The following is a 25,725-nucleotide window of genomic DNA, read 5'->3' as shown; positions in this document are numbered from 1 at the left end:
ATTTCGCCTCAGTCCATCATAAAAGAGCTTGAGCCCAGAGAAGGTGGCAGTGTTTCTGGATATTGTTTATATATGGTTTTAACTTGCATTCGCGGATGCAGTAATGAACTGTGTTCATGGGTGATGGTTTTTTGAAGTGTTCCTGAGCCTATACAGTGACTTCCACTACAAACACATGTCTGCTTTTAATGCAGTGTCCCCTGAGGGCCTGAAGATCACAGGCATCCATTGTCAGTTTTCAGCCTTGTCTCTTGCATACAGAGATTTCCCCAGATTCTCTGAATCTTTTAATGATATTCTATTCTGTAGATAATGTGATCCCCAAATTCTTTGCAATTTTACATTGAGGAATGCTATTCTTAAATTGTTGCACTGTTTGCCCATGCAGTCTTTCACAGAGCGGTTAACCCCTCCCCATCTTTACTTCTGAGAGACTCAGGCTCTCTGAGATGCTCTTTTTATACTCAATCATGTTACTGACCTATTGCCAATTAACCAAATTAGATTTTATAGCATTACACAACTTTTTCAGTGTTTTATTGCCCTCTCCCAACTTTTCTGAAACATGTTGCTGACATCAAATTCAAAATGAGCATATATTTTTCAAAAAACAATAAAATTTCTCAGTTTCAACATTCAATATGTTGTCTTTGTACTATTTTCAATGAAATATAGGGTTTCCATGATTTGCAAATTATCACAGTTTTTTTTTTAAATTACAGTTTACCCAGCGTCCCAAATTTTTGGAATTTGGGTTGTATATATTGGGTTGTCATACGAGATTTTCATAAATACTGTACATAATTATTCGAGTATACTGACTCTCAAGGGTATCCAAAAGAGACCCACTTAAATCACTAGTCAATGTAATCTCTCTCTCTCTCTCTCTCTTTTACTACTGACACAATATATGGCCTGTGACCTTAAAATGTGGAAGAATTTAACCTGAAGTACAGTAACAAAAATAGACTTTTAAATCCAACCCTGAACCACAACACTGCTTATCACAATTCCACATCTCTAACATGTACAAACCATTGTTGCCAAATTACTTTAATGCTGCATGGCTTGTGAGATATGGCTACATCTGATTATAAAAAACAAATTCCTACATTTTGCCAATCTGCACTATCCTAGGCAGAATTACAGGGAGGGAAAGATCAGGCCTCCACCTTCTTCCGAGTTAACTTCCTATAAATTCTCATATCTTCCATCTTTCTCTACTATTGATGATGTTTCTGCTCCACCACCTCTCAGTCTCCTCCTTACTATTCAACAACTCATATCCACGAGTCTTTAGTGGGGGTCTGGCTATATAGCATAAAGTATAGTAAAAGCATTCCTGCCAACATCAATCTCATTGTGCTTAGAGCTTTAGAGAGTGTTGGAGCATCTGGGTCATGACTCAAAATTTTCACTGTCAGCTTTCTCTTCAATGTCATGCAATAAGCAATTAAGTCAAGTGTACAGAGTATAAAATGGACTGCCTTGACATAATGCTAAGTATAGTATTTTTTAAATAGAACTGATAATAGACTGCTACTCACAGAAATGTCCTCTGGTAGGCCAGTGGGCACCTCCATAGCTCGGCTGTCCACTTGGACATGGCTTCGTGTAACAAACTGAATAACTGAAGAGCTGTCCTGCATTAAACACAAACTGGGACTATTTACTTGTATTTGGAAGGAAGCTTGGCGTGGTGTTGGTTAAGTATCATAGAAGATTAAAGTTTTGCACATTTTTGCTTTCACATCTTTTTTGGGTGGTGAACATGTTTATTATTATTGGTCAAGAAAGAGCTTACTTTCTTAAGTGTTTCAGTGTTCAGTAGCATTTGCACATCAATTACTGTAGCCTCATCTTTTGCTTGGGATCCTAGGCTACAGGAAATGGTTAGACAGGCTCTTCCTGGCCGGTCACAGTCCTGTAGACAGAGGTCACCATCATCATATTACACACACACACACACACACTCTTGCATTTTGCTCAACACAAGAACTGCAGTTAGGTATTTGGTACAATATTATATGGTGGTTTAAAAGTAACAAGGTATACATAGTTCATGGAAACCATCCATTATCTATACTGCTTATCTGTTAGAGTTGTGGGGTAAGCTGGAGCCAATTCCAGCTGACTTTGGGGCAAGAGAAATGATCACACTCACACCTACAGGCAATTTAGCCCATGTTTACATTAGACCGTATCAGCGGATCATCAGATTAATGTTTTTAAAACGATTAGTGTGCACACAGCAACACCAATACACGATTTGCGTGCACACAACAACACCAATACATGGATACGCTCGGCTCCGCAGGCATCCTGCGCTCCAAATCACTCCGCCCTGAACAGCGAGTCCCCTCTGGAGGGTGCGCACTCCGGCCCTGCGCAGCTCACAGAGCGCGCGAGTGAAGCACACTAGCAGTGTTTTCGGGACTGAGCCGCTGTGTGTGTGATCCCAGCGCATATCACTTAACACTTGCAAGTGGAAGGATGGCAAGCCTAAAGACAATCATAACTACACAATGGGCAGTATTTGCATCAGTATTTGCAGTATTTTCATACTTTTATACTCTTTAATGAAAGGTGATACAAGGCGGAAGTCCGCGCCGTTTTTCAGCAGTCGCGTCACATGACCAACGCCAGCGAATCAGGAAGGTGGATGTCACAGTGACGTTGTCCAATGAGACGCCAGCTCGAGCTCAGCACAGCGTATCCGCGTATTCTGAACGTTTACACAGCACCGGAGCTGACACGATCTGGATTGAATGCGTGGACGCTGGCGGATTCCCGTTTCCCGGCGTTTCCAGGCGGTTTAATGTAAACGGACAGTGCATCCGCGAAGAAAATGAGACAGATACGGTCTAATGTAAACGTAGCCTTAGAGTAGCCAGAGCACTTGGAGGGAGCACGCAAGAGAAATCCACACAGGCACAGGGAGAACTTGCAAATTTCGCATAGAATGGACCTAGTTAGCCACGAGATTTGAACCCAGAACCTTCTTGCTGTGATGCAACAGTGCTAACCACTGCACCATCGGGTCAGCCAGAAGCCATATAACAAGCTAAATAAATATCTCCAAACACAATTTTCAATAGAATATTAACTTTTTGGGAACAGGAAATGACATTCTTGGCTTACCAAGACTTTCCTGCCAGACTTGGTGAAGAACGCAAATATGGTGTGGAAAATACTCTCTCTGTCCTGGGGGATGATGCATGGTGTGGGGTTTCTATGCCATGTACAGTTCCCTCTGCCCTCAGCTACCTGGAGGACACCACAAGAGCCTTTCACACACTTACACAGGACTCACTAACAGACATTTATCAGGAAAACGTTAAGCATGAAGACAAGTCAGAGTTGAAAACCTAGGAAAACTGACACAGGAACAGAACAGAAAACAATACATTACAAACATTAGGAGAGTGACAACAAGCGCAAAAACAAGTTCAGTGGGAGATTCATATCTTTTGAATGTGAGTGCCTGCATCCTGTTTAAATACCATGTGAAGGCTGCAAGTTTGAATGATGCGAAACCTGAACATTAGCGTGCTGATACACTGATATTGTCCAAGGTTTTGACTGTGAAAATGGCATACGAGTGCACTCTGAATAGCTGCATTGTGAGTTTTCTCTTTGTGAAATGCCTTACAAGCAGCTGAAGGTCTGAGGCAATGAGTGCTGGCTGCTTCAGTCGATGAATGTTGTAGGAAACCATGCATTAAAACTGTTGTATTCCATTAAATTTTTACAGCATAAATGTATTAGTTCAGTTTCGACATACACTACATAATTTCATTCCAGTTTCCAGTTTCAGAGTAGCTTTATAAAGATAATTGACATATCGGATGAGTCTGAGGTTGGCTGGGATAGTCATCCTCATTCTACATGGATGAACTCTGACCGGCTGAGTGATTTAAGAGATAAAAGGATGGTCAATCAGTAGGAGTTCAGAGGCTCCTCCTGAACAGGTTTCCTCATTTCAAGTGATTTATCACTTAACCTCCATCTTACACCAGTGTCCCTAGGCAATTCTTCCCCCTCTCACCTTTTTCACCTCTGTCCTCTCCCATCAGACAAGGTACTTCCATCTGTGGAAATGTCTAATGGCTTCTCCATTGTTTTGCTCTTGCTACCCTCAGTGCTGCATCACTGTACGGTGCCATTCCTCAAATGACAGTTTTACAACTACCCTCAACAATACCACTCACTCATTCCATTACCAACAATCCAATATTAAAAATACTGTCTTTAAAGAACAGGAACACATTACATTAAAACACCACCTCGTCAGAGGGCAGTATTTATAAACCAATGCTCAGTGGTAACTTTTCCACTCAATGGCATACTATCATTAAAACGCCTAAAAAGTCTAAAATAAGTGTCTAAAATGTCAATTAGACACATTAAAATGTTAAAATCAAACCAAAAGCAATTTAAGATACTGTATGTTAGATGCTGAATGACCAATTAAAAACAGGTCACAATCACAGAATGATGGACTCTCAGCTTCTGTACAATGGGCCTCATTTATCACTCTGGATACAAACAGATTTATTAATAAATCATTCATACAAGCATTTGCACAAAAAAGGGGGGGGGGGCACAACACCCATTCCTGTCCTATTCGTGCTCCTGAGTATGTGTAAATGGACAGCTGATTGGATCAGATTGATTACTGCATCCTCATATATTAACCTCAAGACAAAGTTTATTTATAGAGCACATTTAAAACACCAGAGATTGAGCCAAACTGCTGTACACTAAAAGGCATTACAAGCACAATACAAACAGCAATCCAAAAAACAAATCATTCGGGGGAAAAAAAAACAACCTAGTACCATGGCCTCTCACATAATCACATTAAAAACCATTACCATAAAAAGCAAAGAAGAAGAAATTGGTCTTAAAAATGTTTTTAAAATGTTGACAGAATTACATGCCCTAATGCGAAGTGGAAAATCACTCCAAAGCCTATGGGCAACAGTTGAGAAAACTCTGTCACCCCTTCAGCTGAGATCTTGGCACTACAAGGAGTAGTTGGCTGGGTGACCTTTCAGTGCCAAGTGGGGTTGAAAGGGATCATAAATATATTTTGGAGCAAGACCATGTAAGGCTTTAAAAACAAACAGCAAGATTTTAAACTTAATGCAGAATCTCACCAGTAACCAGTGGAGAGAAGTTAGTACAGGTGAGATATGATCCTTTTCCTAGTGCCAGCTAAAAATCTAGTTGCTGAATTTTGAACCAGCTGAAGGCGAGCTAGTGCAGATTAAGCCAAAACCACACATAAGGAGTTGGAATAGACAAGTCTAGATGTGATAAAAGCACAAATAAATATTCCCAAGTCCTTCTGTGACACACAAAAAAAATCAGTTTGCAATTTGTCTCAGTTGGTATAATCTGGATTTAACAACAAGAGAGATTTGTTTATTGAATCTAAAAGATGACTCAAAGATTATACCAAGGTTCCTGATGATAATCATTATGGATCATTGTCATGAAGACGGACTGTTGCCAATAAAGAACCTGAGTGCTGATTTAAGCAGTTAGAGGAAGAAGGGCAGAAGATAATGACCTCTCTTTTATTTTCATTTAGCTGGAGGAAATTTTGAATCAAATATATTTGATCTTAAATCCAGCATTTGATATCACCAAGGCACTCTACCATCTTTGTTATAGATGAGATGATACAGCTGATGACCCTGAAAGTGACCTTAAACAGACATGAGGGTAGAATGTCCAAAGGCTAGTTAGACGACTTCGTGTGTAGCACTATATCAGCTAGGTGAGAAGAGGAAACTGGTTGAAACCAAGTGAAATGACTGTGCACTTGTCTGTTGGGAGCTGGTATTGACACAGAGTGATCGGCTCCTGGTTGAATAATGCTAGTTCGAAAGTCTTGAAATTTCTTGATAAAATAATTAAGAAATGGACTTCCGGTGATGTGAGGAAAGGAGTAGACGCACACACCACACACTCCCACTACTTTTTGTTAAAAACCTTTTACAACCTAAAATTTACCCCCTTTCTGTTCGATAAAAGCAATCGCTGTCCTTAGACTGCATCATGTCATATAGTTTTAGACAATCTAAGAAGGACAATGCTAAACAAGACAACCCCTCAGAGGCTACGCAGGTTAGCATGCCTGCTCTGGCCAGCCTACTCAAGGAGCACCGCAAATCCATTTCTGCAGCTTTCGCCTCTGAACTCAAATCAGCTTTGGTCTCACTTGAAGCCAAACTCAACACTGTACAGACTACTGTGACGACTTCGGAGAGCAAATTGCAAGTCTGGAGGCTAACGCTAACTCAAATGAAGACCGCTTCCAGGCCCTCGAGATAGCGTACTCTAAGCTAACAGAAGCATGTGCTAAACTCAAGGCTAAAAACATTGATTTGGAAGGATGGAGTCGGCAAAATAATGCCAGAATTGTTGGCTTACCAGAATCTATCGAGGGTCCCAGGCCCACAGCCTTCTTCTCTAATGTCCTCATGGAGATATTCAGTGACCAGGTGCTGCAATCCCCCCCGGAGCTTGATCGTGCACACCGCACGCTGGCTGCCAGGCCTCCGCCAGGAGACAGACCCAGACTGGTGATTGTATGCTTCCATCAACACCAAGTAAAGGAGCTAGTGATTCAGGAAGCTCACAAATGGCAGAACAACCTCAGATATCACGACAACCCGGTTCGCATCTACGAGAATTTCTGCCCTGAAGTCCAGGAACAGCAAGAGGTCTACTGAGATGTTATGGCTACACTCTACAACCAGGGCTTGCGTCCGGCTCTCCTGTACCCAGAAAGGCTCCAGATCACCAATAGAGATAGCAACAAGAAATGATTCTCCTCTGTCAAGGAAGCCACCACCTTTACAAAGTCTCTGCCTGCATGTAGCGAGGACACCTTAGCCTGAACCTTTGAGGACCCTTCTGTAAATCACTCTGTGATGTTGGCATCCTCAATAAATATTAAATAAAAATAAAAAAGAACCTGGTGTCGGCTAGGCTAGCCTGACTAACTGCTAATGCAGACCACCGCAGGAGACATCCTAACCCATTCATCTGGTAAGGCTGTTACTGTTAGCAAACGATGCCCAGTTAATTCAGGCTCATCACCTCAGTTGAAGCTCCCTGGGTTGCTGCCACTGTCCATGCAGCCCCCTATTGACTTTTTTTTTTTTTATTTTGGGATTGCAGATTGTAATGCATACCAGAGGTAACGAAGTGCATTTACTTGAGTACTGTACTTAAGTACACTTTCTGAGTATTTGTACTTTACTTGAGTATTAATTTTTTTTGACAACTTATGACTTTAACTTCACTACATTTGAAAGACAAATATCGTACTTTTTACTCCACTATATTTCTATCAAGGTCCTCGTTACTTGTTACTATGAAGTGGCTTTGAAAGTGGATGTTTTTTTCTTTTCTAAAACATGATTGTTTTTTTCACTGGTGACACTGAGACAGCCCAACAGTAATCACTAGGGTCACATCACATCCACAGACTGTATAAAATCAAGTTCAGTGATTTCTCCGCAGCATGATTTAACACAATCAGTTGATGGCAGAATGGAAGGAGGCGGTTCTTCTGGGGAATGAACACACTCTTGGCTTTACCTAGAACCCACGTTTCAGTTTTCTGAAAGGAATAAAAAGTTTCATTTTAAATGTTTGCTTTGTTTGCCTAAAACGGCGCACATCACAGCCTACAAAAACTTGCCGTCCAACCTGCGGGAGCATATTGAGGTATGTAAACATTTTATTCCAAGAGAAAGCTTGCAATGAAGTTGTCTGTGCTTTTAGAGCTAGCGATAATGTTGCAATAGAGATCTTGCAGTCACGTGACCGGAAAGTACACAACCGCCATCGTGTCGGTCAAAAACACCGCTGAATACTGCTGCACTCGTGTACAGAATGGATCAATTTCAACCGACGGACTACACGGCTCATTTTTCTAATGAACAGATAACTAGATGCATGTCTAAAATAAACGATCTACAGATTTGTGACCCTTATGGCTTTCCGGACGGAGTTTTCACGACCGGATTTTGAACTGCCAGCGGAATACCCGGACGTGTATGATTACCTCATCAACTTTTCCTCGCTGTTCAGTGGTGAAGCACTGCGTGCTTATAAATCTCTGGACAGTTTTCTTTACAGAAATTCAGGATTTGTCAGTGACTCAGATGTGGCATCTTGTAAACAAGAAAATGATCCTCACTGGATGGGTAAGTCCAGCCAATTATAGAATAGAATAAGGTAATTCCAAATCGTCCGTGTTGTTTACATGGATCTGGCGTTGGAGAGGTAGAGGCTTGGCAGTGGAGATTTGAGTGGCTGTTTTCTGAGCTTAGTCAACAGGCCGGCTCTGCCTGTAGCCTCGCTTTTGCTTCGGCTCCCGGCGCTGCCTCCTTCGCTTTGCTTCCGATAACAATCCACGGAGACCCCGCTGGTCTCGCAATCTGGTCTCGTCCAGAATGTTTTTTTTTTTCTCGTCCGGAATGTTGTGCATGCGATGGAAATCGCTACAAACCGTCATTTTCTGCTGGAAACCAATGTCCAGTAAGTCCATATGGTTGTAGTGGATATTGAAGTCCGGTACAGACGAACAACACGCAAAAATACACACAAAAAACATAAAAACCGTGCACATGTAGGGAGAGCTTGTAGCCACAGCCGTTGTAGTAGAATTGTATATAGTAGGGTTTTCCAGAAGAAAAGGTAGAAGTAAAAGCAGAAGTAGAACCAGAAGTAGAAGTAGAAGGCGGAATATGGCGTTTGACCGACAAGATGGCGTCTGTCACAATCTGGATCGGCTGTGACGTCACATGCAAGATCTCTATAGCTATGTAGTCTGGTTAGTCAAATGACTTTCTATGGATTTGCTTACCAAGTTGCCATAGCCTTGTCCACGGCTAATGTTAACACATAGTTAGTTAACTTGGACACTGTTAGGCCGAATCCCATTTCACCCCTTGGACATACCCCTTGGCCCTTCCCCTCCATTTTGCGCGTTCACGTGAAGGGGTAGGGGTATCCCAATCCCAGTTAACGCGGAGGGGTAGGGGAAGGGGTAGGGCTTCTGTACCCCTCCAAACGGAGATTTTCCTGGAGCTGACTCCGAACGAAGGGGTTTGAGTGATTTCCCACAATGCCATGCGGATTTCAGCGAGATTTCATGTGGATTTCAGAAAGATGGCGGTTCCCGCGGCGAAAGATTGTCATAAATGTATTTTCTCCATTATTAACGTGTTTTAAGTTGTTATCCAGAGGAAACACGCCGCTTGATTCGCTTTCGAGCTGAGAATGAGCAGCGATTTCTGAAATCCAAGCTGCTGCTAAATAGCTTTGGGAGTGAGTATTGTTTTCGGTTGCTTGACTGCGTACGTTTTGTTCTGTTATTCTCGCTTTTATTGTTTACATGAGTGTTCTGACACCTCATTCTGTCGGATGTGGTGCACGAAGCGCCAAAGATATCCCATTCAGTGGTGTTAGTTAACAAATCACACCCTGCCAGCAGAGATTTCTGGTTCTGCCTCTGGCTCTGACTGTAGCGGCTGGTCGCAGCCAGTGACGCATTTGGTCGCGTTTTGCTAACGTAAACGCTGACGGAGGTACGTGATGACGTATGCGATCGTTGAAGGGCTATCCCAATACGTAGGGGTTGAATTTCAAGCCCTATCCCTTGTAGCTCAGTTTCAAGGGGAAGGGCCAAGGGGAAGGGGGAGGGGGAGGGGTAGAAATTAGAATTGGGATTGGGCCTTAGTCTCATCTCATCTCATCTCATCTCATTATCTCTAGCCGCTTTATCCTGTTCTACAGGGTCGCAGGCAAGCTGGAGCCTATCCCAGTTGACTACGGGCGAAAGGCGGGGTACACCCTGGACAAGTCGCCAGGTCATCACAGGGCTGACACATAGACACAGACAACCATTCACACTCACATTCACACCTACAGTCAATTTAGAGTCACCAGTTAACCTAACCTGCATGTCTTTGGACTGTGGGGGAAACCGGAGCACCCGGAGGAAACCCACGCGGACACGGGGAGAACATGCAAACTCCGCACAGAAAGGCCCTCGCCGGCCACGGGGCTCGAACCCGGACCTTCTTGCTATGAGGCGACAGCGCTAACCACTACACCACCGTGCCGCCCACACTGTTAGTTAGCATGTAAAAACGGAGTTATGCTAACATGAATAATGTTAGCTTATCTGAAGTGCTTTCACTTCATGTTTCTGTTAATCTTGCCAAATAAACAGAATGTAGAAATGTTTAATTTCTAGTAACATTAGCTACCCAGTATGATTTTGAGCTTGAAAAGATTTTGCTAGCATGTCAGGTGGAGCTTCACTGACTAGCTAGCTTAACATTAAACCACCATGATTCCACAGGCAGACTCATATGTGCATAAATACATACACTTGCGAGACCTGTGAGATGGACAGTATTGTACTAGTCAGTCACAACAAATTGTTGCCATTTTTTGTTTTGATGTCAGATGATGGTCTTGCATTTTTTGGTCTTGCTTAAAGCAATGTTGCTTTTGGGCAGTTATTAAGCTCGAGGTGTGGATCTGGGTTTTAAGCAGGTTGAATTGTCACTTTTATTTTCTGAGCAAGCTGCATTTACAGCTATTCCACTGTCTTCCTGATTAACATACACATGCATGTGTGCACACACTGCCAGAGCTGGGTCAGAACACTACCATGCTGCTTTGTGTGGTTGGGGAGGAGTGTTACAATAAAAAAAAAAATTAAATGACAATGGCTCTTTTTCAGTTCAGGTGTGTTTCATTTTGTAACATTCTACCAGGCGTTTATTCTACAGGTTCTACAAGTTAGTCAGTAAATCCAGTCAGTTGCTTCAGAGCCATTAGGTATTGTAAGCGTTGTGGCAATAATACAACAATGCGTTGACAGAAAATGTACTTTTAATACTTAAGTATTTTTAAAAGCAAGTACTTCAGTACTTTAACTTAAGTAAAAATTTGACTGTACAACTTTCACTTGTATCGGAGTAACATTTGACCAGTGGGATCTGTACTTTCACTTAAGTAATGAAGTTGGGTACTTTGTCCACCTCTGATGCATACATTCCTCAAACCAGTAGTATTATCTCTTCTGCATTCCATACATTTTCAGTATTTCTGAACTTTATACAGTTTGGGAGAGATTAAGTGTTTACATAAAAGAATGTAAAGAGTGACAGGTAAGTCCAGGAGAGGTTAGAGAAGAGGAGATTAAATTAAATTACAAATTTGAAAGATAAGAAGGGGTTCAACATATATGTGCATATACAGTAAAGTTAAAGTTGCAGGAAAACAAGAACTTTACATAATCATTCACTTGACACCTCTATAAAGTCTGGTCGTATGGGTTTTACATATTTGACCCACTTAGTCCATAACTTAATAAACAGAGTTTTCTTGAGACAGAGAGAGAAAGTGATCCTTTCCATATTGTAAATCTCATTTAGTATATTTATCCATTCTTGTATTGTAGGGGGTTCAGGGAGCAGCCAGTGTCTCGTAAGTGCTTTTTTGCAGGCACATATTAAAATACCAAACAAATATTCATCAGTGCACCTTGCCTGGAAGTCAACATGTCCTAAAAATAAAGTGAGAAACTGAAAGGGCAGGTCAGTATCAAACATCTTTCTTAATGCATTATGAATCTCTACCCAGAATGGTTTTATCACTGGGCAGTCCCAAAATATATGCTAATGGTCAGCCTCTTGAGATGCACACTGTCTCCAACATTTAGCATCTCCTCCCACCACACATACTTTTTGCTTTGGTGTGATAAAAAAAAATTAATAAAACACTTCCATCCAAACTCCCTCCACATATGAAAGTTTGTACATTTCCACTGGAGTTCACACACATTCAGCCAGACCTCGTTTGATATTGTAAGGTTACCCTCTCTCCCCCACTTTTCTTTGATGTGTTCTGTTATGTGTGACTTTTTTGTCAACAGGCCTTTGTAAATGGCCCCCTATTTACTTTTATTGCGCTAACCTTAAGTGGGGATGGTGCTCAGTTTTTTTGGCTAACTGTGTTAGTATGGACACTGGTTCTTGAACAATTTTTAAACAGCCAGCGGTATTTTTTTGGCCTTTGTTCAGTCTGGTTCTTTATTCCGGAGGAAACTATTATGGTCTGCTTGAGTAATGTTCACTGGGCAACCCTACTGACTGTTTTATTGTGACCCTGATATCTTATTTTCTTTCATTATCACTGAGAGACTTTATCCTGGCCACCGCCATCTTGTTGAAGCGAGAGGGGCTGCAGCGCCCCTCCTGCCCTAGAGGAGGAACTGCTGGGGTTGATATATACATACTTTTGTAGCCTCTTCAGCTCATACATATCCTTCAAAACCTGGAACTTTTTTTTAATATGTGTGTATGTGTATGTATATATACAGTGGTGCTTGAAAGTTTATAAACCCTTTAGAATTTTCTATATTTCTGCATAAGTATGACCTCAAACATCATACAGATTTTCACACAAGTCCTAAAAGTAGATAAAGAGAACCCAGTTAAACAAATGAGACAAAAATACTATACTTGGTCATTTATTTATTGAGGAAAATGATCCAATATTACATATCTGTGAGTGGCAAAAGTATGTTAACCTCTAGGATTAGCAGTTAATTTGAAGGTGAAATTAGAGTCAGGTGTTTTTAATCAATGGGATGACAATCAGGTGTGAGTGGGCACCCTGTTTTATTTAAAGAACAGGGATCTATCAAAGTCTGATCTTCACAACACGTTTGTGGAAGTGTATCATGGCACAAACAAAGGAAATTTCTGAGGATCTCAGAAAAAGTGTTGTTGATGCTCATCAGGCTGGAAAAGGTTACAAAACCATCTCTAAAGATTTTGGACTCCACCAATCCACAGTCAGATTGTGTACAAATGGAGGAAATTCAAGACCATTGTTACCCTCCCCAGGAGTGGTCGACCAACAAAGATCACTCCAAGAGCAAGGCGTGTAATAGTTGGCAAGGTCACAAAGGACCCCAGGATAACTTCTAAGCAACTGAAGGCCTCTCTCACATTGGCTAATATTAATGTTCATGAGTCCACCATCAGGAAAACACTGAACAACAATGGTGTGCATGGCAGGGTTGCAAGGAGAAAGCCACTGCTCTCCAAAAAGAACATTGCCGCTCATCTGCAGTTTGCTAAAGATCACATGGACAAGCCATAAAGCTATTGGAAAAATGTTTTGTGGACAGATGAGACCAAAATAGAACTTTTTGGTTTAAATGAGAAGCGTTATGTTTGGAGAAAGGAAAGCCCTGCATTCCAGCATAAGAACCTTATCCCATCTGTGAAACATGGTGGTGGCAGCATCATGGTTTAGGCCTGTTTTGCTGCATCTGGGCCAGAACAGCTTGCCATCATTGATGGAACAATGAATTCTGAATTATACCAGTGAATTCTAAAGGAAAATGTCAGGACATCTTGAGATTCATCTCAAGAGAAGGTGGGTCATGCAGCAAGATACCGACCCTAAGCACACAAGTCGTTCTACCAAAGAATGGTTAGAGAAGAATAAAGTTAATGTTTTTAAATGGCCAAGTCAAAGTCCTGACCTTAATCCAATTGAAATGTTGTGGAAGGACCTTGAAGCAAGCAGTTCATGTGAAGAAACCCACCAACATCCCAGAGTTGAAGCTGTTCTGTACGGAGGAATGGGCTAAAATTACTCCAAGCCGGTGTGCAGGACTGATCAACAGTTACCGGAAACGTTTAGTTGCAGTTATTGCTGCACAAGAGGGTCACACCAAATACTGAAAGCAAAGGTTCACATACTTTTGCCACTCACAGATATGTAATATTGGATCATTTTCCCCAATAAATAAATGACCAAGTATAGTATAAGTCTCATTTGTTTAACTGGATTCTCTTTATCTACTTTTATTACTTGTGTGAAAATCTGATGATGTTTTAGGTCATATTTATGCAGAAATATAGAAAATTCTAAAGGGTTCACAAACTTTCAAGCACCACTTGAGATTTATTAGTTAATAAATCTCAAGAAATCTGACAGAATTTTAAGACAGAATGCTGTTAATATAAATTGCCTTTGGTTTTCCCAGCAGAGTGATGTAGTGCCATACTTCTACATGTGCATTTACCATAAGGCTTGCCCACGTGAATGATGTTCCTTAATTGGGAGGCATCATACACCTTGTACCCTTTCCCACTCTAAGGCAGATATGTGGTAGTGTAAAGGAGATAAAAGGCACTTTACTTAGGTGTCTTCTTTCTGTACAAACTCTCTAGTCTTCCATTAAATAAGTATCTGTCCATCTTTTAACAGGCTGATCATGACATACCAATATAGCCCTGCAAAGGGTCTTATTCAAAGTTAGACTTTCATTACTGCATTTCAAATAAGACTGCTTGTGATATTTACTAATGTTATGTAGTATGACCTGAGGTACTTGCTGTTTTATTAACTGAGAGTGATAACTCTGCTAAACTGTTAGAAACCACCTAGCAGCACTAGCACAGTGTGAAAATCATGGTCTGTCAAATGAACCAAAATATAATGTAGCTAAAAGTTGCTTACATCTATATACTTATTTCAAAATAGGCTTGTTGGAATTAACAACTTAATTGTGTTTTCTGTTGACCTTATGTCACTTTTATAAACATAATAATAGTGCATGTAGACTGGCTCCTGAGTGGTGCAACAGAAAAGTGTTTGCCCTATCATCCAAAGATTGAATCCTGATGATGCCACTGCCATCCAGGGTGGGAGTCTGGGAGAGCAAAATTGGCTGTGCACTCAGGAAGACAGAGATTTCCATCACATTTATGAAATACAGATGCAGGGAAGTGTTCAGCTGAATCTGATTTCACTCATGGACCTGCTTATTTGAAAATCTAATTGTGTTGTGTTGATGAAATAAATATAAATACCAAGGGTCGCAGTGCTTATATAGTGTGTATATGATAGAAATCACAATTACAAAAGACCAAAGTAATTTAATTTATCAATGTGTCATGCTCCGCCCCGGACATCCACTCCGGAGATTACGGATCTCTCACGCCAGCGCTGATCCTGATCCAGGACAGGAATTCCTTCTCACCTGCATTCACTTCCTGGTTTTCACCGCTGCTTATAGACCTTGTGCATGTGACGTCATGGTCACGTGATTATCTGTTTACACCGCCATATTGGGGATCACGCTTTCGCAAGTTTGTAAGTGATACCCGCTGTCGCCTTCTCAAGTCTGCCTCTTGACTTATGCTGAATCCCTGGATGTCACAGCGAAAAATCGCTATAGAGATAAGATTGCTGTCTTAGGGGTCGACCCATATATCATTAGTAAGAGTGAAACCAAATCTGTGCTTGATCACTATCTAATCAACACGCCAGGGGGTTACAGTGGTCAGTCACTAAAAGCCTACAAGTCACTAGAAGCTTACAGATATTTCTCCTCAGGATGGGTACGGAACGTGCTAGTTCATATGCGTGAAAAGCGTTTTGTTATTTCTTCACAGGTGCGTACCATACATTGACTTTTCAGAATAGATCTTATTTGCATATTGCTATTATCGATGTTGAAATGAAACATAATCCTGTTTGAACAAAAATAAGAACTTATAGTAATACAAATAGTACCAGGGTCTAGGAATACTGTAATAGTAATATAAATAATTAATGACATTCAGTATTATATACTCGTGTCCCAGTCTAAATCTCCATGTTTATAATCATAAAGGTGTTACACTCTCAACGGCTCAGCAACAAACCACTCAATGTGTGGATCATATGCGAGCAGGATGGTGTTATTGTGAGTGGCCACTGCACATGTATGGCAGGTCTGGGAGAAGTCTGCTCACACGTAGCAGCAACACTTTTTGCTGTTGAAACTTGTAAGCTATTTCCTTTTGAGTATGGCACAGCTTTAGTGTTTCTAATATTAATTTTCAACTATTTAAATCAAATTTTGAGTAATTCTATTTCATGTAATTCATCTCATCTCATCTCATTATCTCTAGCCGCTTTATCCTTCTACAGGGTCGCAGGCAAGCTGGAGCCTATCCCAGCTGACTACGGGCGAAAGGCGGGGTACACCCTGGACAAGTCGCCAGGTCATCACAGGGCTGACACATAGACACAGACAACCATTCACACTCACATTCACACCTACGGTCAATTTAGAATCACCAGTTAACCTAACCTGCATGTCTTTGGACTGTGGGGGAAACCGGAGCACCCGGAGGAAACCCACGCGGACACGGGGAGAACATGCAAACTCCACACAGAAAGGCCCTCGCCGGCCCCGGGGCTCGAACCCAGGACCTTCTTGCTGTGAGGCGACAGCGCTAACCACTACACCACCGTGCCGCCCTATTTCATGTAATTGGATCATGAAATATAAAGCGAGTGTTCGCTTGTACCCCTTTTCCACCAAATCAGTTCCAGGGCTGGTTCGGAGCCAGTGCTGGTGCTGGTTCACAACTCGTTCAACTTGCGAGCCAGCTGAGAACCAGTTTGCTTTTCCATTGCTCGTGGTGCCACGTCATTACGTCGCTGTATACGTCATTACGTCGCTGTATACGTCAGTTACATCGCTACGTTTGCTTAAACCTTGGCGCGAATATCGAAGCAAAAACAACACGGAAGAAGCAGCAGCAGCAACAACAACAATAATAATAATAATGGATGACTTCGCGTTTGTACAGCTGCGGCTTCTCGCCGCTTAAAAATGGCGATCTTTCGCGGTCTTCTTATTGTTGTTGGTCTTAACAACTCCGCCCCCCCGCTGACGTAAGCGGTTCTTTCCTCTGGCCCAGCAGAGAGTTGGTGCTAGCCTGGGACCGGTTTTTCTGGCCCCAGAGCCAGTTCTTTGTCAGTGGAAACAGGAAACCCGGTTCTAAACTAAGCACTGGCCCTGAACCAGCCCTGGAACTGCTTTGGTGGAAAAGGGGCATTGGTTCCCAGTCAACACATTTAACGGCAGCAATCCACTTCTTCCTCTGCTCTTGATCAGCGGGGAACCGGTAAAACGATAAACCCTTCATGCTTTTTCTGTTAGAGCACCCTACTGCCACACAACAAGCCATTCTGACTGAAAATGTTAATCACTCTCCAAAAATTTCCGCATGTGAAGTGAGCTGCGGCTTGATACCCAATATGGCGGATAAACAAACTTGACCTCTGACCTATGACGTAGGTGCACAAGGTCTATAAATACGCCGTTCTCAGACTCAGACCTCACCAGAATGTCTCATTTGCTTCTCTAGCTGTTTCTGTGCATCTCTTGCTTCTCATGGTTTTTCTCTCTAGCGATTTTTTTCTTGTTCATGGTTTTTGCACTAGCAGTTTTCTGGTTCATGTTTTCTTGCACTAAGGGTTATTTCTGATTCATGGTTTCTTGCACTAAAGGTCTTTTCTTGTTCAGGGTTTTTTTGCGCTAGCGTTTTTGTCTTTGCCTGTCTCATGTTTTTGTCAAGTTGTTTGTTCTCATTTTGCCTGGACTATTTTTGCCATTTGTTTTTTGTCCTGTTTGTTTGCCTTTTGCCATGCCCTTTCTTCCCTGTATTAAATCATCTTATTTATTGGATTACTGTCTGTGTTCTGCGTTTGGATCCGAACTTCACCATACCGCCACCCACCCTAACACAATGACTGTACAGACTACATACTTGTGAGATTACATTTTTGACAAAAGCTTTTCCTATGAAATCTAAACCAACACATATCAATCTTACAACTTAAAGTATGCACTTACTTGTGTGTCTATGATGTGGAACATATTGGCTCCATTGCCTGCCAGCCTGTTAGGTATCCTTATGTCCACAGTGGAGCCCGGTAGTCTGCTTGGCCCATTGTTTAGCACCTAAAACAACATTATTAGGGAAGTGGATACCTGCAGATGTCCAGCTTCAATTATTTGTATTGTAGATATGATCATCACATTATGTATCATCATGACACGGTACTATTTACTGTCTTCCTTTTTTTTTTTTTTAAACTTTAGCACATGCAAGAAAATCTACACTATAAGCTTAGCACTTTCCTGGTGATCAAATAAATAATTGCATACCTGAAAGGTAAAGTTGAGAGGCTGGAAGTTGCACTCCATGTGTTCCAGCTGAATAAAGCGAGAAGAGTCAACAGAATTTCCATACACAAATGAGGAAGGAGTAACCACACTGTGGAGAAAGGGGTAGGCATATTAGTCATATGTTTTGATCTAATGTTGCCAAATCGAAATGGACATGTTAAATACAATAGTGACACAAGTCATCACTGAAAGGTAAAACACAATAAGCAAAGTGTATTTTTGTGATTACATGGAAAAAAAGAAGCAAATATATGCTTGTTTATCTATTGATACAGAACACATGAAGGTGCTGAAAATCCATATCTATAGCAATATTACTGTCTCTATAGTAGAACAAAGTCTTAGAAACTTTCATCCAAAACAATTAGGAGTGGAGGGACAAACTGCATAACATTCATTCATTTTCTATACCACTTATCCATTGCGGGTTGTGGGTGGGCTATAGCCAATCCCAACTGACATTGGGAGAGAGGCAGGGAACACCTTTGACAGGTCACCAGTCAACTGTGGGGCTAACACAGAGAACACAGGAAACCCACAGTGACATGGAGTGGACATGCAAAATCCACACAGAAAGGCCCTGATCGACTAGCAGATTCGAACCAATGACCTGCTTGCTGTGAGGCGACAATGTTAACCACTGCACCATCTGCAGAACAGAGTTGTTTGTATTCACTTTTATGCCTCTATTTCAAACAGGACTCTAATTATGCATTTTGACCTGTTTTATTATGAAAATCCCGAGCATTACAACCAGTGTAATAAAAACAGAACAGCTGCTCAGCCATTGTTCAGCTGCACTGTCTGTGTGTGTGTGTGTGTGTGTGTGTGTGTGTGTGTGTGTGTGCAATGCACAATCATGTACAATAATTAACACTGAACACTGTTACTGTGCAATTTGTTTAAAAGAAAATGTAAAGCCTATCATGGGATGAAAATTATTACACAGCAGTATACAACAGATTGCATATTTTTTCTAGGTCTTACAACCCCAATTCCAAAAAAAGTTGTGATGCTGTGTAAAACATAAATAAAAACAGAGTGCAATAATTTGCAAATCATTGAAACCCTATATTTCATTGTACATAGTACAAAGATGATAAATGTTGAAACTGAGAAATTTTGTTTTTATTTTTTATTTTGGCAGCACGGTGGTGTAGTGGTTAGCGCTGTTGCCTCACAGCAAGAAGGTCCGGGTTCGAGCCCCGTGGCCGATGAGGGCCTTTCTGTGTGGAGTTTGCATGTTCTCCCTGTGTCCGTGTGGGTTTGCTCCGGTTTCCCCCACAGTCCAAAGAAATGCAGGTTAGGCTAACTGGTGACTCTAAATTGACCAAACTGTAGGTGTAAATGGTTGTTTGTCTATGTGTCAGCCTGGTGACTTGTCCAGGGTGTACCCTGCCTTTCACCCATAGTCAGCTGGGATAGGCTCCAGCTTGCCTGCGACCCTGTAGAACAGGATAAAGTGGCTAGAGATGATGAGATTTTTTATTTTTTAAATTATGCTCATTTTGAAGTGGATGCCAGCAACATGTTTCAAAAAAAGTTGGGACAGTGGAATCACAGATACACTGTGATGCATCACCTCTACCTTTAACAACACTCTGTAAATGTTTGGGAACTGAGGAGACCATTTGCTGTAGTTTTGAAAGTGAAGTACTGTCCCATTCTTGCCTGATATACTTTTTTTTTTTTGGTCTGGGGTTCTGGGTCTCCTTTTGCAGGCAGGCCAGTTTAGCACCATGCCTCTCTTATGACAGAGTAGTTGTAATATGTGCAGAATGCGGTTTGTCATTGTCTTGCTGAAATAAGCAAGGCCTTCCCTGAAAAAGACATCTGGATGGCAGCATGTTGCTCCAAAACCTGCATATATCATTCAACATTAATGGTGCCTTCCCAGATGTACAAGCTACCCATGCCATGTGCACTAATGCAGCTGCATACCATCATGAATGCTGGCTTTTGAATTGTGTGCTGATAATAAGTCAGATGGTCTTATCCTCTTTAGCCCCGACAATGTGGTGTCCATGATGGCCAAAAAGAATTTCAAATTTCGGTTCATTAGACCACAGGACAGTTTTCCACTTTGCCTCAGTCCATTGAAAATTAGCTCGGACCCAGAGAAGGTTGTGGTGTTTCTGGATATTGCTTATATTTGGTTTTAACTTGCATTTGGGGATGGAGTGATGCACTGTGTTCACAGGTGATGGTTTTTAGAAGTGTTCCTGAGCCCACGCAGCGATTTCTCCTTCAGAATTGTATCTGTTTTGAGCATCTAATGGTGGTTTTTGGCCTTGTCCCTTGTGTACAGAAATTTCTCCAGATTCCCTGTGTTTAATGTGAACTGCGTTTAAAATGAGTTTTGTTTATTGTGAATGGCAGTGTTTAACATGAGTTGGTTTTAAAGTGAGTTTTGTTTAATGTCAGCTGTGTTGAATATTAATTATGTTTAATGTGAGCTGTTGTTAATGTAAGCTGTGTTTTCTGGCTGGAGTTCTCATCATTCACTCCTGTGGAGGATGGTCCCATATGTACAGCCTAAAGATGTACTTAGAAGATGGCTTTGGACAGTCTTGCTGTGATGGCTTAGGACTACAGTTGCCATGATAACTTTAGGACTACAATTGTCATGAACAGTCTTGCACTCAAGTCTCCATCAATGAACAGCTGATAACGTCAACAAAATAGACTTCATGTTAAAGCTATAATGAATATCCTGATTACACAATTGCACTTTTTTTAAAAAGTTTTTTTTGGTCTTTTTTCACCTTTATTGGATAGGACAGTGTAGAGAGAGAAAATGAGCGGGAGAGAGAGATGGGGAGGGATCAGGAAATGATCTCAAGTTGGAATCGAACCTGGGTCCCCGGATTTATGGTATGCCCATGACACCCCCACAATTGCACTTTTTACCATATACGATAGAAGCGAGTTATTTATAATCACATTATCTGTTATCACCCAAATGAGGATGGGTTACATTTTGAGTTTGGTTCCTCTCAAGGTTTCTTCCTCATGTCATCTCAGGAAGTTTTTCCTTGCCACCATCGCCTCAGGCTTGCTCATTAGGGATACATTTATAAATTCATATGTTTCAAATTTAAATCCAGAATTTATATATTCTGTAAAGCTGCTTTGTGACAATGTTAAAAGAGTTTTACAAATAAAATGGAATTAAATTGTTTAATGTGAGATGTTTTTAATGTGAGTTGTGTTTAAAGTGAGTTGTGATAAAGTGAGTCGTGTTTAATGTGAACCGCTTTTTTAATGTGAGCTGTGTTTTTAATATCAGTTGTGTTTAACGTGAGCTATTTTCAATGTAAGTTGTGTTTAAAGTGAGCTGTATTTAGATCTCTGATAGACTGAACTCTTACCCAGTGACAGCTGTGTCCACTTCATGCATCAGCGGGATGGACAGCTCCAGTGTGTTATCATGCAATTTGTTCTCATGTTCTGGGTTAGCGCTAAATTACACAAACAAGATTCACAAACACAGTGAGCAACAGAACAGTCAATAACAAAGTTCAATCACAAATTTGTGTAATGCACTTACTATAACTGGCTACAAAATAGAAATATTATACATTGTGCATTTTCAGTCTGGCAGCCTGTGAGGTATAGCTAAATAAATTTCTGTATTTCATTCTTCTTAAAAATGCATTAGGGGAGGGGATTCATTCCAGTTTTGCAATACAAGTCTTTAAGTAATGGAAACACATGTGGGAAGTGCTGGTTTTTAGAAATTAAGACTTCTTAAAAAGGTAAAATATGGAATCCAACCAGTTAAGTACAAATAACATTATCGCTGTCACTAAAAGACAAATATATACATGAAGGCATGCACGCTCTCTCTCACACACACGCGTGCGCACACACAATATATATATATATATATATATATATATATATATATATATATATATACACACACACACACACACACACACACACACACACACACACACATCAAGGCTCACCTCCTGGCATGTACTAAAAATAACAGTGTTTCATTTTCACCAGACAGATGACTTGTGTCAAAAAGTACAGACAGATGATACTAAAAAAGAAAGGAACACAGACACATAAAAAAAAAATTTTCTACTGAAAGAACTATTACATTCAACATTCATAAAGGAAACAGGGAATGAAACAAATTGAGATGTAATTAATAAATAAATAGGTATAAAAGTCAATATATTTTACTTAATTAAAAATGGTGCATAAGCCAATCTATTTTATTGAGGTAAAGTGGCTCTCATGTGTCAACCTTAGTCTGGGCTCTCATGAAAGGAAATCCAACACTGCATTTGAGGAAGTCCAGCTGAATCAGTTCACAGGAAATGCCCTTTTCTTCCTGCAGGAGAAAGTGAAATTATGAAACACTAAAGGACAATATTAATTCAATTCAATTAGATTTTATTTGCATAGCACATTTAACAATGTACATCATCACAAAGCAGCTTTACAGAAATATATAAATTGCAGATAGAAAATTTTAATAAACACATGAATTAATAAATTTATCCCTAATGACTAAGCCAGCGGTGATAGTGGGAAAGAAAACTCCCTGAGATGAGAGAACCCATCTTCATCTGGGTGACACTGGAAAGTACAATTATAAATAACTTGCTTCTATAATTGTGTGCTATGTGGTCAAAAGGTGCAATCGTGTAACCAGGAAATTCATTATACTTTTAACATGAAGTCTATTTTGTTGAGGTTATCAACTTTATTAAATTGATATTTAATAATTTTACATATTTTTAATATTTTATACAACCCCGATTCCAAAAAAGTTGGGACAAAGTACAAATTGTAAATAAAAACGGAATGCAATGATGTGGAAGTTTCAAAATTCCATATTTTATTCAGAATAGAACATAGATGACATATCAAATGTTTACACTGAGAAAATGTATCATTTAAAGAGAAAAATTAGGTGATTTTAAAGTTCATGACAACAACACATCTCAAAAAAGTTGGGACAAGGCCATGTTTACCACTGTGAGACATCCCCTTTTCTCTTTACAACAGTCTGTAAATGTCTGGGGACTGAGGAGACAAGTTGCTCAAGTTTAGGGATAGGAATGTTAACCCATTCTTGTCTAATGTAGGATTCTAGTTGCTCAACTGTCTTAGGTCTTTTTTGTCTTATCTTCCGTTTTATGATGTACCAAATGTTTTCTATGGGTGAAAGATCTGGACTGCAGGCTGGCCAGTTCAGTACCCGGACCCTTCTTCTAAACAGCCATGATGCTGTAATTGATGCAGTACGTGGTTTGGCATTGTCATGTTGGAAAATGCAAGGTCTTCCCTGAAAGAGACGTCGTCTGGATGGGAGCATATGTTGCTCTAGAACCTGGATATACTTTTTAGCATTGATGGTGTCTTTCCAGATGTGTAAGCTGCCCATGCCACATGCACTAATGCAACCCCATACCATCAGAGATGCAGGCTTCTGAACTGAGCGCTGATAACAACTTGGGTCGTCCTTCTCCTCTTTAGTCCAAATGACACGGCGTCCCTGATTTCCATAAAGAACTTCAAATTTTGATTCGTCTGACCACAGAACAGTTTTCCACTTTGCCACGGTCCATTTTAAATGAGCCTTGGCCCAGGGAAGACGTCTGCGCTTCTGGATCATGTTTAGATACGGCTTCTTCTTTGAACTATAGAGTTTTAGCTGGCAACGGCGGATGGCACGGTGAATTGTGTTCACAGATAATGTTCTCTGGAAATATTCCTGAGCCCATTTTGTGATTTCCAATACAGAAGCATGCCTGTATGTGATGCAGTGCCGTCTAAGGGCCCGAAGATCACGGGCACCCAGTATGGTTTTCCGGCCTTGACCCTTACGCACAGAGATTCTTCCAGATTCTCTGAATCTTTTGATGATATTATGCATTGTAGATGATGATATGTTCAAACTCTTTGCAATTTTACACTGTCGAACTCCTTTCTGATATTGCTCCACTATTTATCGGCGCAGAATTAGGGGGATTGGTGATCCTCTTCCCATCTTTACTTCTGAGAGCCGCTGCCACTCCAAGATGCTCTTTTTATACCCAGTCATGTTAATGACCTATTGCCAACTGACCTAATGAGTTGCAATTTGGTCCTCCAGCTGTTCCTTTTTTGTACCTTTAACTTTTCCAGCCTCTTATTGCCCCTGTCCCAACTTTTTTGAGATGTGTTGCTGTCATGAAATTTCAAATGAGCCAATATTTGTCATGAAATTTCAAAATGTCTCACTTTTGACATTTGATATGTTGTCTATGTTCTATTGTGAATACAATATCAGTTTTTGAGATTTGTAAATTATTGCATTCCGTTTTTATTTACAATTTGTACTTTGTCCCAACTTTTTTGGAATTGGGGTTGTATTAAATTGATGAGGTTTTACCACTGAGCAGCCAACACTTAAAAGCCAATCCAGTTAGACCTGCCACATTACAACTCATCTACGGTACTTAGCTAAAACAATCACTTGTTAAAGGCACTAAGTGATAGTAATAAAAAAAAAATCACTGTGACTGATAGTGGTTCATATCCAGAAAAAAGAATAACCTGAGGAAAACAGTTTGGTTAAATGATTAAAAAAGTTAAGTGTGGAAATGAATCAAAACAGACAAATTCTACATCACATTACCTCAGAGAAATAATGAGCTGTATCACAATTGTTTGGACTGACATTGGCTCAGTGTAAAAGACTGCAAAACACATCCTTACATTCTCATCCTCACATTAACCTGCATTAATAAAAGTAAACCTTTCATGTAATATTTTCTAACCATTAACATCCATCTCAACTCTTATATACAGTTACTACCCACTTTATTAGATCTTTATTATTCCCATTCTACCATATCCCAAAAATGCTGTACTGGATTCATATCTGGTGGCTGGGGAGGCCACTGAAAAACACTGAACTCATTGTGATGTTCATGGGACCAGTTTGAGATAACTTGTGCTTTGTGACATTGCTTATTATCATGCTAGAAGTAGCCATTACAAAGGAGGCATTTCCTCAGCAACAATATTCAGGCTCAACCAATGCTTGACTGGTACTAAGAGACCCAATGTGTGCTAAGAAAAACAATCCCCACACCATTACACCTCCACCACCAGTCTGGACTGCTGACACAAGGCCGACTGGATCCATGGATTTCTGTTGCTGACACAAATGTGTTATCCTGCCGTTTTCCGATCGCAAAAGAAATCAAGATTAATCAAACCAGATAACATCTTACCAGTCTTCCAGTCTGATGCTGGTGCCTACTGCAACATCAGATCTTGACTGACAGTCTTCTTCTACTTTTGGCTGCTCCCATTCATCATGATCTGCATATTTGATTTCGCATAGGTTTTACACAGAATGCCCTTCCTGACACAACCCTCACCGATCAATCCACGCTTGGTATTATGTGTACACTGGCTTATGAAACCCCAGTGGCTGGGTATTTTACATGATCTGCATGTCTTTTTAACTGTGGGAGGAAACCGGAGCACCCAGAGGAAACCCATGCAGGCATGGGGATAACATGCAAACTCCACACAGAAAGGCCCCTGTTGGCAATGAGGTTTGAATGCAGAACCTTCTTGCTGTGAGGCTAAGCACTACACCAGTGTGC

At 40.8% G+C, this 25,725-nt stretch overlaps 1 protein-coding gene across 3 annotated transcripts in view; it reads right to left on the bottom strand.

Moving 5' to 3' along the window:
* Window positions 1–25,725, bottom strand: part of itga9 (integrin, alpha 9) — a 259,270-nt gene that overhangs the window by 9,131 nt on the left and 224,414 nt on the right. For all 3 annotated transcript variants that reach the window (XM_060925348.1, XM_060925349.1, XM_060925350.1), the window contains 8 exons: window positions 22,362–22,448; window positions 22,072–22,151; window positions 21,469–21,558; window positions 18,077–18,185; window positions 17,762–17,869; window positions 3,142–3,267; window positions 1,805–1,924; window positions 1,548–1,643 (listed from right to left, as the gene is read on the bottom strand). In XM_060925348.1, the coding sequence (XP_060781331.1) occupies window positions 1,548–1,643; window positions 1,805–1,924; window positions 3,142–3,267; window positions 17,762–17,869; window positions 18,077–18,185; window positions 21,469–21,558; window positions 22,072–22,151; window positions 22,362–22,448 (816 nt within the window). The remainder of the gene's footprint in view (window positions 1–1,547; window positions 1,644–1,804; window positions 1,925–3,141; window positions 3,268–17,761; window positions 17,870–18,076; window positions 18,186–21,468; window positions 21,559–22,071; window positions 22,152–22,361; window positions 22,449–25,725) is intronic.

This window comes from Neoarius graeffei, chromosome 7 (genome assembly GCF_027579695.1).
Source record: "Neoarius graeffei isolate fNeoGra1 chromosome 7, fNeoGra1.pri, whole genome shotgun sequence".
Taxonomy (NCBI): domain Eukaryota; kingdom Metazoa; phylum Chordata; class Actinopteri; order Siluriformes; family Ariidae; genus Neoarius; species Neoarius graeffei.
Note: the sequence above shows the minus strand (reverse complement) of the source record. Positions and strands in the feature narration are given on the sequence as shown.